This window comes from Salvia miltiorrhiza, chromosome 4, assembly GCF_028751815.1.
Source record: "Salvia miltiorrhiza cultivar Shanhuang (shh) chromosome 4, IMPLAD_Smil_shh, whole genome shotgun sequence".
NCBI classification, from domain to species: domain Eukaryota; kingdom Viridiplantae; phylum Streptophyta; class Magnoliopsida; order Lamiales; family Lamiaceae; genus Salvia; species Salvia miltiorrhiza.
Genome location: NC_080390.1, coordinates 40,304,834 through 40,316,547, shown reverse-complemented (window position 1 = coordinate 40,316,547; position 11,714 = coordinate 40,304,834). Strand labels below are relative to the sequence as shown.

At 35.3% G+C, this 11,714-nt stretch overlaps 1 protein-coding gene across 1 annotated transcript; it reads right to left on the bottom strand.

The window, feature by feature from the left end:
• Nucleotides 1–4,914: 4,914 nt before the first annotated feature.
• On the bottom strand, nt 4,915–10,823 carry LOC131021656 (beta-galactosidase 3-like). Its single transcript, XM_057950907.1, has 19 exons — nt 10,311–10,823; nt 10,142–10,237; nt 9,939–10,051; nt 9,685–9,751; nt 9,420–9,512; nt 9,165–9,308; nt 8,863–8,951; nt 8,671–8,776; nt 8,483–8,570; nt 7,988–8,106; nt 7,739–7,903; nt 7,438–7,616; nt 7,074–7,183; nt 6,864–6,973; nt 6,561–6,671; nt 6,360–6,473; nt 6,075–6,277; nt 5,618–5,954; nt 4,915–5,510 (listed from the first exon to the last, which is right to left on the bottom strand). Exons 1-19 carry the CDS (start codon nt 10,482–10,484, stop codon nt 5,391–5,393), a joined length of 2,538 nt encoding a protein of 845 aa, XP_057806890.1. The 5' UTR covers nt 10,485–10,823; the 3' UTR covers nt 4,915–5,390.
• Between the last annotated feature and the right edge of the window lie 891 nt (nt 10,824–11,714).

Genomic DNA, 11,714 nt, shown 5'->3' with positions numbered 1-11,714 from the left:
TGCCGATAGGGGGGGCTGACCTTGAAGGTAATAAGTGGGGGTTCGAGGGCGGTAGCCCCCGAGCCAAATTTTTTGGGCAGTCCGTACAGTTCATTTTTATATTTAAGTAGAATTTTAATAGACTTAGGATTAGAATTCGATCACCTACTATAATAAATAATTATTCTCTTTCTATTGATTCAATAATATATACACTCAAAGCATATAAAAAGCTACAGCTATATGTTTTTAGAAAAATTAATCTAGCTTCTACAAGAATAAGCTTATTTTTATTAGTATATTAAAATGTATTTTTATCTTTTTATAAGAGCTAGACTGGGCTAAGACTGAACTATAGATTAAATATATTAAATATATATAAGACAAAATTTTGGGCTTGCACTGGGCTGGAGCCCAGTGTAGCCACCATGTAGATCCGCCAATGGTCCTAGCCGACTCGGGGTTCGTACGGGATATAAAATGACTTATTTGCCCTATTTGTAATATCTCTATAAATATGGAACTCAGTTGACATTGTAAAGGGACTATCAGAAATACAATATTCTTTTCACTGCTTTCACTACTTTGTTCCAATCTATCGGTATTTTGCACACTACAGGTGAATCATCCTGCTTTAAGTTAGCGATTGTAATAAACGAACTCATCACTAAACAACACTTCAAAGTATTTAAATTAATTTTTGAAGTCCTAATAGTAACTAGTAAATAATATCAACAATCAACAAATTCAACATCAACGACATTTTGGATCTTCCTTGGACAATCGTATTTCTTCATCTTCTTGTGGAGATGTATTACAAGATAAAAATATACAAATATTAATAACCCAACGAAAATATTATAAGTAAAATTTAAGCATGTTAAATATCATTATCACAATCATCACCAACCGCAACATCAAAATTATGAAACCAATTCTGAGTACAAACGGGTGCTTGTACATTTTCGGTAAATAAACAATTCTCATACTTGTGCAAGATGAAACCACCAATGCTAAATGTTGATTCTGAAGCGATATTTGTGATTGGAGTATTTAAAATATCAGAAGTCGTCCTTACAAGTCGAGGAATCATATGAACTATATTCATAGATGGAAATAGAAATCACTTCATCTTTTACCTAATTCTTTTATTTATACATTTTCACACATATACACACATGAAAAAGGATACAAATTCATATTGGACAGAATAATGAGTGTGAACTTTACATTTTTAACAATTTGTTTCGCGAACAACACCAACTCTAAGTGAGAGAAATGTAATCGGTGATTGACGGTGGCGGTGGGGTCGATGATGGTTTGCAATGGCAGTCGACAGTAGATATGGCGACGTCGATTGAAAATGTGAAGAGAATAGTAGGGTATATCGTGAAGAGTTTGAAATTCATCTATTTTGTTTCAATTTTTACAATGAAACATAAAATTTCGACATATAACTAAATAAAATATGATTAAATAATAAAATAAACGAGCGGACTTTTGGCCAAAAACCCTGAGCTTTTTAGCTCAAAATCCTGGGCAACCCGATTGGCTGACTGGTTAAGTTTTTTAGGGTTGATTTTTTAACTTTTTTTTTGAAAGCCCAACCCTATCCCCAGCTCAAACCTTGTGTCAGCCCATCGAGTCAAATTGATTTTGTCAGCTCTAACTACAACAATCAAATGTTCGAGCATAACAGAAAGAATCCTCATTTCACAATCCAAATAAGAAACAAGAATCTTTCAAACGAACCTATATGAATAAAATAAAGAACCCATAATTCAAGACCCAAAATGTTTATAGATAAGAAACACAATCAATTGCTTTGTATATACTACCCATAATTCAAGACCCAAAATGTTTGTAGATAAGAAACACAATCAATTGCTTTGTATATACTACTATTTTAGCATAATTTCCCACATTTTAATTATTAATTATAAAGCTCAAAACTATGATGACGAATCCATCGTTTAGCATCACGCAAATAAATTTATAGTCATGTGCCCACAACTTAATTTTAACTATCGGCAAGTCCAAGGTCGAGTTCATAAGGAACTGATTGTAACTTCTTTGTCACAGTGTCATAAAAAATGGTTTGAAATTTGCTACCTACTATGACTATTCTTATGGGCAAAACAATAAGTAAAATTGAACTGAAACAGAAAAGTGGTTTGGTCAAAAGACAAAGATAACTTAACTTAGATTTTAATCATTAAACATGAATACTACTCGGTCATAAATGCAATCATATTCACTACATGCATATGTCAATTGGTTATAGGTCAAAACAAATATAATAACACCCTTATTGTCACGTGTCACACACTCTAGAGCCCCTAACCTACTCTTTCATTCCAGTGTTAAAACCCAGAAATTATCAGTTGATGCATTTAACTATTCTGCCCAAAATCCTCTCCATGTTGGCCTTTTGCTTGAGGAGTTATGCCTAGAAAGCATTAAGATTTAGAATGACTCAATTCGGCTACGCATGTCAAAGCCACCAACCGCGACTCAAACATAAGTTGTATTCTTTGGAAGCTATAATTCCTTTTGCATTATGCCCAAAGTTTAATTGTGGCCAAAACCACTTAACCAATTAGTAGCCAGTTAATTAATTAAGTTGTCCAATCATTTGGAATTAAATTACCTAATGTATAGGGAACACATTCATGCAATTATTATGCCTAATTAGATCTCATGTGTTTTAAGTATTCATGCTCAAATCATCTTTGCCAAAATCAAGCCATTAAACTTAGCTATACATAAACGAAATGAAATGAACTAAGATATAAAGTAAAACATACTTCGATTAAAATTAGAAAACTTACGAAATAACAGAAGTACTTACTGCCAAAAGTGTCGCGTTGAACATGAATTGAAAACTAAATAACTATGCCCAACACGGGCTAGTTTGCTTCCTCACAATCACTCGAATTTAAAAGCAACAACAATGGTATCTGAATGTACGCATTTAGCTTGCATCCATGTGGTATTTATAGACGCGGTCTTGGGGTTGTGAAGGCCTAGCCTAAAGGAGTCGACTGGTGCAAAGAGTCTTCTTCCTTGCGATTCATATATATTTTCAGGTATTATCTTCACACATTTGGGTCTTAAGGGATAAGGTAGAGGTTTAACCTTATCGGCCTCTTCTAGGATGACTGCATCACCTTTTGCTCGTACCAAGCGTCCATAATTATATTCCTACCACGTTCACTTGTTATGCTTGCTTTTGCTCCGGACCTTTCGTCCCATGCTACTGGATTCCGTACAATACTTTGGTCAAAGGACTGGAACATTTGAGTAGCTTTACTTCAGACTTTTGCTTCACAATAAAACTTCCTAAATTTCCTTTTCGAGACGTCGACAAAAAAATGTCTCTTTCTATTTTTGGACTATACCTCACCACTAATAATAACTCATTTAACTTTACTTTTCACATTTTCACCACTCTCAATACACTCAACAACCTCATCTTAAAACATGTGTCGATCTCTCTTAGGAAGTTTTATTGTGGAGAGAAGGAGTACAACAATAATATATATGAATTATATATATATATATATAGGGTTGAGTTCAATAGATAATTATCTTTTTATTCATTATGAACAAATCTATTCATTTTACGAACAGATCAACATAAGTAATGAACAATTGTATTTAGTAAAAATAAAGAAACACTCGCCACCAGCAGGATTCGAACCCTTGACAAATTGTTGTTCATGTGGTACATTGATATGTTCATTAAAATTATAGATCTGTTCATTTTTATTTTACGAATTCTCTATTCTCCACAATATTTAGCTTCTCTATTGAACCCTTCTCTCTCTCTCTCTCTCTCTCTCTCTCTATATATATATATATATATATATATATATATATATATATATAGGGAAGGGCTAAAATAAGAGCATTTCTTAAGATATAAAATAAGAATCATTTTCAGTCCTTAGATCATCAAGATCTACGGTTGATTCATAATCCTGTTGGATGAATTTATGGTCCTGGGTTCGAATCCCAGAGGTAGCAAAAATTTATTTTTCACAATTCATACCTTTATACAACGAATTCATACGTGTTCTACATAAAATTCATACATTAAGAATTGCTCTTATTTCTTATTTTAAAATGTGCTCTCACGGTAGCCTATATATATATATTCATCAATTTCATATATATTTAATTTAAATTTAATGATATTAATAAAATTTAATCTACTACTTAATGAAATAATGAAATTATTCTATAACTAAAATTATCATTAATAATTCAAATAAAACGAAAGACCTACACATAAATACTATCACATAATCATATAACATTTACACATAAACAATTTTTTCGTTATTCTCTGTTCTTTTTCTTTTTTTTTGAATGGAAGTTTATTCGTTATTCTCATTTATCATGGAAGATAGTATTCTTACTGGATCTCAACCCGCTATATATAAATTGTTTCACAACTTTAAATGGTTATACTAACTTGTTTATCTTAAACCTTTTTTTACATATAATACATCAGATTACAACTCTCGTCATGGCCTTTATTTTAAATTACATATTGAATATATTTTCATTAACGGCATGATTTTACGAAAGAGTAAAATTATAGAAAATAAAATTGATATCTAACTGTAAATTTATACTCCCTCCGTTCCACCTCACTTGGCCTAGTTTTTTTCGACACGGTTATTAAGGAAAGTAAGATTGTAGTACAAAGATATATGTCTTAAAATGAAAAGACCACACTTATTATGAACGGACGAAAATGACAAAAAAATCATAGTTATCGTGGATCGTGGGAGTATAATTTAAGATGGAAAGGGAAGTGGCCTTCCCGGTGCATGTCGCAAATCCTTGCTGCAAGAGTTACATTGTCTTACAAAATAGAGGAAGAAGAAAGAATTCAACCACAAACATTGCAATTAGAAATGAATGTAGTAAAGGAAAACAAATCATCATAGGCGTATTCAGGTCAATCAAATCAGTAGGCAATAATAACTACACAAATTCAATAATTAAAAGAAGAAAAAAAATGAGGAACAAGTTCACACTAGAGACATGAAATCTCTCCACACTTAATCACTTTAACCACTTGAAAGCAGAAGCTGCAGCAGTCGTGGTTCATATTTTCCTGTTAAAATGGGAAAAATGACCACAACTTGAGCTTCATTCAGGACTTGCACTTTTCAAGTCCACCAATCCACAATCTATCCTATACTATCATACAGGTTCTCCTTAGGCACCTGTATAAGTCAAATCTACCTAGCTTTGCACGACCGATGCTTGCCAGAATCGGGCATGAAATAGCCGCAGCTCACAAATCATAAATACTCATAAAAAAGCTACCTTTCCAGTGACATTTCCTATAGTATCTCACTCTTTTTCGCCTTTGTTTGCTCGATCTATGCTGGTTAGTTCGAAGGGGCACATATTGCTTCAACTGACAGCCGCTTTAGCACATACGGACATGGATCATGCCCAAAGTTACTGTTGGATATTGTCACAGTGCATCTCTGCTGCCCAATGCACTTCTGCAAGGTTCAAAGAAATAAAACAGTTTGAGCATTGAATAAGATAATGCCTTATATATATAGAGAGAGATAATCTCCTGCAGTTTAAAGGAAAGAAGGAAGTATACCTTCTCTAAGATGGCATATGAAGTTGAAGCATGGCAAGCTCCTTGCTGGAAGTTACCACAGGTTCCAAGAGGAGTTCCGAAGCTTGCAAACTTAATGGAAGAAATGGACTGTCCAGGAGCACAGCGCAGATGAACCTTGGGTTTGTGGAACTCTTCAGGCTGGCCGTAGCTTTCTATTTGCCAGTTCTTAATGTTAGGGTGATACTCAGCAACGTCAGCACAAACGCTGGTTAGTGACCTCTTGACAAGAGCGATCCTCGTGGGATCTCCTCCAAGTTCTTCAAAAAGTACCAGCACATTTTCGGTTGGTTTTAGCCAAGAACGTGGTAGATGATACCTGAAAGAGTAGTCGTTTTTCAGCCTCAACTCGTAACTTCTGATTCTTTTTCTTTTGTTATGCCGTACATTCATTCATGCATCGACATGCTAATTAATAAAAGTTCGAATCAAGACCTACCATCTTTGAGTTGGTTGCCCACACCCGAGTTGGCACTTGGTTGGCCGGAAACTTCCTGTGTAACTACATCCATTGCAATCACCGGTGGCATAAGCAGTCCAGTATCTTCCCAGACTCTGGCCATTCACCCACAATTGGCCTTTGCCCATGCTACTCATGTCCAAAGCCAATGGCTCATCTCCATCTGGTGCTTCAAAATAGGCCTGCAGAGTTTGAACAGAACAAATTCACGATGCAAGTCTCTTGTCGACCAGGGTCTATACTTCATTGAGTATTTTGTTGTACCTTATGCCATGTCAAAGGCTGCTGCCTCTGGGCTATTAGTGAACCTTGCATCCACTCAACTGAGGAGAAACTGTTTGGAGAGACAAGATTCATAGCTTCTCCCTTAAGACCAACCTACTCAGGAGACGATCATGAGAGAGCGGTCCTAAACCTAAGACATTATGGTGGAAAATTATGATGTCAGTCGTCACGTATAAATACCTGGTAAGTCCATTTTGCCCAGGACAAATCCAATTTTCCGTGGTCAAGTCCTAGCAATGCAACGGGACCCAAGATTCCAGTGTTCCACGACTCATAATGTCCGCCAACATTCTCCAATTTAAAAGGCACAAATGTCAGGTAGATTCGCAAGCATAAGAGCTCATAAATGATAGATGAGCTAGTAGAAATACCCTTATATATGTAATCAAATCAAATGTTTAACAGTTTAAGTAACTAGTTATACACTGTAATTATATGAAATAAGAATGTGTCTATTAAAGATAAATGATCAAAAGCACTAACTGGCAATCCAACGGCCACACTCAGGAGACTAATCTTGTTAGATCCAGCATGAAAGTTAACTTTTCCCTTAAACATAAATCTCCTGTTTTGCCTCGTGCCAGAAGCAGAACCTAGACAACACAATTAGCATGACATAGATAATTAGCCTTATGTAAAGAAATGTAATATGACGTGTAAGGCCTTGAAAAATTACAGAAGCAGATTATCTACCAGAGAGCTGTCCGTTCACAAAAACATGCAGAGCATGACCAGTTGACTGAACAATAAGAGTTGGGAGCTCCCCACCTTGCAGAAAGGACTCTGATGAACCAATATCAACACTGCCAACACAGAGAAGAACACTAAATATAGTTAACTCTATCACAAGGGACACAATATTGCGTAAGTATCCGAGTTTCATATCCATATAGGCATAACAAAAGAATCACTAGCATGATACAAGTGTTACTTAATTTGAGAATTGCCAACCTCCAAATGATTTGTAAAAAGTGGCCCAGCTAGAAAAAATTTGCAAGTAATATACATATAATAAGAAGCGGTGGACACAAGTGGTTCACTTGCCAATTCAACTTACCTAGTTGTATACCAGAGATAATCGGTCGCATCTCTTGTAACATTTATCTGCTCCAAGAGACCAACAGCAGTGAAGGTTGAGCTGTCATCAAGAGAAGTTAAATCTTCGTTGAATGTTTCCCAGGAGAACACTTCTTTATTAGTCGGTAGCATTTCCATTTGTGATGTTTGAACTCCAACCTGCGATTCAGACAATAAAATCTCATCTCAGGGAGAGAAATTAAGAATAAAAGATACTTAGTTGCATAAAGTAATAAAGTCTCTACGAGAACCGGCCTATCACTGTAATGAATATTACATACTTTGGCTGTATTAAAGACAACGTTTCTGCAGTCAGGAAGGATGCTAATGGACCAAGGCGGCAGGTTGTAGTGCATGTTATTGAACATAACTCTCACCACAGACTTAGTATCATAATTAGAAAGAAATGCTGCACAATCGCCTGACTCTGAAGTGTATACATGAGCCTGAAAGAAAAATGAATAAATATTCAGAGGACAGCTGTCAAAAATGGCAACTGCATCTGGCGACAGAAGGTAAGAGGTAGAAACCTGCTGAAGGCTCCCTAGAGAAGTCACCACGGGATCTGCTGAAACTAGAGCTTTCTCACATAATTTGACAGCTCTATGCAGTTCCTTCAAATGGCCATATTTAGGTTGTCGGATCAAACCTGTCAGGTTAAAACAGCAAGCATTGAGTTTGCTTGGTGGTGTCAAATTTGAATACAACTCAAAAGGGCATAACAATCATCACACTGTTTTTTGCGCCTTAAGCTCAAGCCATACAGGAGAAAGCCTTGTTAACTTCTTTTATTAGTAAAAAACTTTTAACTAGGTTCCTCTCCTGATTAAGAAATCAAATAGATTTTTCTCAGGCACCCACAAACAACCTCCATCAAAAGCATTTACAAATGCACCTCAGTTGTTTCTCTCTGTGCCTTAAAGAAAGATTTTGCTATTTACAATATACCCTACAATGATTATAGCAATTCCAATACAATCTAGGATTGACTTACAGAATAAAGCATGAATTAGAATTATCTGTACCATATTCATCTAGTGGAGCATCATAATCATAGCTTGTAGTAATGAAAGGGCCTCCTGCGGAGCGCCCAAAATTCGTGCCTCCATGGTACTGTTTACAAAGAACAATTGTGTTGCCATGTTAGTTAACTACCATTACTAAATTCTTTGGGAAGAATGAAGCCATGACATTGGTCAATTATGAAACCAACCATGTAATAGTTCAAAAATGAGCCTCCCTTCTGTATAAATCTAGCCACAGCAAATGCTAAATCCTGAACAGGCCTCTCATGCGTTGGACCGCCAAATTCTGTAAACCTAATTGTTGATAAAAGAGAGATTCTACATGATCAATTCTGCGATTCTCCATCCAGTAAGTGATGAGAACTAAAAGATTTACTTACCAGCCACTCCAAGCTTCAGTCCACATTGTTGGCTTGTAAGGTTTGTTGGGGGTGAAAGCATCACAATAGAACCCATTGCATGTGTTAATCTGCCAACAACAGGAAAGAGTGAGAAATGGATGCACTCAGAATTCCAAGTCTTCTAGACAAGCAACGATTTTTTCTTATTTTACTACTTTCATCTGATATTAAAGATAAATATCTGTCTACGAGTGCCGCGAATCAAAATCCAATAAAAGCAATTAGCTAGGACCATTGAGCACTGACGGAAAATGCTGAGTTTTGCTTCAATAATTTCATACCACAGGATCTGGGGCATCTTCTTCTTTGCACATCACCCATGGAACCCCGGTGTCAAGTGCAACAGCCATGTTTGCAGCCCAAGTAGCATATTGATGGCCAGGAGCACCAAGTAGTTTCGCTTGTGGCCCATACTCATTTTCAATCTGTGTATAGACATTGACTTATCAGAACATATAACAAACAAGCAGAGAAGTAATACGAAAACCAACCTAGACAAAAGGGAAAACAGAAAATTAATCAGATGAAAACCACACCTGAGACAATATAATGGGTCCACCCTGTGATTCATACAGATTTTCACTCTTCATGAGATTAACGATTTTCTCAGCAAACCCCTTCATAGCCATCTGCCACCACAAAACCGTATAAATGTAATGCAGCTTAATAACAGTTTGACAAGGACTTCCCGTTCACAATTCTCAAATTTCATGCTTTGGAAAGGTCATATTCTATCTCCCCAACTCCTCAAAAAGAAAATAGTAACAAGCACAGAAGCAAAAGGCAGAACATTATAATAACCTTGAAAGGCTCATTATCTGTCCTGAAACTAATCCCTGGTACATATTTCAGCCACACTGGAAATCCCCTGCATATACAGAACAAGAGCATTTCAAGACACAGAACCTCAAAAATAGAATAGATAACACAATTTGTCACATTTGAAGACTAAGACCTGAAGCCAAAATGCTGGACTCAGTGGTGTGTGTGTGAAGGTGAGTTTGGAGCTTAATGGTTTGTAGGATAGATCTACACAAGATGAAAGGAATTGTTACCCAAAGTTCCATTCGGCACAAACATAAGGCCCCATACGGAGATGAACATACAACCCTGCTTTCTTAACAGTCTTCACAAACCTCACTAGATCATTTCTCCCTTCAAAGTTATACTGAAAAACACACACACACACACAGCATTCCAACCAAATTACAACAAGAAGAGGCAAAAGGTTACAAAAATTGAGAAGAGAGAGTAGTACATTGCCAGGAGAAGGTTCGTGAACATTCCAGAACACATAAGTATCAATGACATCCAGACCTCCATCTTTAGCCTTGTTAATTAGATCTTCCCACATCTAAACACACAAATGCGACCCATAAATTCACCAGAAATCTCAAAAAAGGGGGAAAAGATTACAACTTTACTACCTCAGGAGTGCTTCTTGGGTAGTGTATGGAGCCAGAAATGAGAATTCTTCTCTGGCCATTGATGACCATGGCCTTTCTGTCATAAGTCACACTACACTGCACCGCCCCACATCCAAGGAACACCGCCATGCACGCCCAAAAAACCCACTGCGGAACTCGGTGGTTAGCCTTCATGGTTTCTCTCTCTAATTTACACCTCCCTCTCTCTCTCTCTCTCTCTAGAATGGCTCCCCTCTCCTCTTACAATGTGCAAATTGCTTGCATTATACTATTGTTGAGTTTACGAAGCCAAATCTAAGGAAGAATGTGGGAATGTGACAAGTTGGAGTGTCGGAAAACAGAAAAACTGCGAATTGTGAGAAGGGAGGGAAGAAGCAGTTGACAGGAAAATGGTGGTGCGTATTATATATACAACTTGTGTGTACAGAGAATGGTATATTAATTAATCACTGCTTAACTGTGTCTGAACTCAATACTGATTTCTCTTTTCTTTTAATTTTTGGGGTTTTGGTTAAAGCGACAATAGAAAAGGTGAGGAATAACAGATAAAGGGGGGCAAGAACGAGAAGACAGCATTGGTTATTATTATTAGTATTAGTATAATTATTTAATAGTAAAATCCCAGTCATAAGTAAAATTTGACTATAGATTAGCGTGAAAATTAAAGTATGGCAGTGACACTCACGCTCCCGTTCAAGCGGTCCTGGATTTCAGGGGACACTATCAACTGTTTTTTTTTTTTTTTTTTTTTGAGAAACAAAACACTATCAACTAGTTTGTTTATTACTATAATCAATTAAAATTAGCACGCACTGAAATTTGTTCAATTTGATTTCTCTTTTTCTTATTTCTAGGAAAAATGTAGTTTACAATTCTATTACTCCCTCCGTCCACGAAATAAACTCCTACTTGCCCTTAAATATTTGTCCACGAAATAAACTCCCACTCTGCTTTTTGGACAATTATACCCTCCCTTGGTTTAAATTTACTACACTTTTATCTATTGGGCTGACTTTACTTCCACTTTATTATTATATTATTATTATTATATTTATATTATTATTATTATTATTATTATTATTATATTATTATATTATTATATTATTATTCTTATTATTGATTTTGTTAGTATTATTATTATTGATTATTATTATTATTATAGTATTATTATATATTATTATTATTATTATTATGATTATTAGTTATGTTATTATATTATTATTATTATTAATTATTATTATTGCTGTTATTATATATTAGTTATTATTGGATTTATTATTATTGTTACTATTATTAATATTTTATGATCCTAGATTATTATTATTATTATATTATTCTTCTATATTATTATTATTATTATTATTATTATTATTATTATTATTAGTATTATTATTATATTATTAT

Bases quoted from the DNA above. Each gene is read 5' to 3' on its own strand.
- LOC131021656 (XM_057950907.1), bottom strand. From the start codon at position 10,484: ATGAAGGCTAACCACCGAGTTCCGCAGTGGGTTTTTTGGGCGTGCATG. The intron at 9,752-9,938 runs GTAACAATTCCT...CTGTATATGCAG, and splicing joins TGTGCCGAATGGAACTTTGG to GGGATTTCCAGTGTGGCTGA. The intron at 8,571-8,670 runs GTTGGTTTCATA...CTTTGTAAACAG, and splicing joins CATTTTTGAACTATTACATG to TACCATGGAGGCACGAATTT.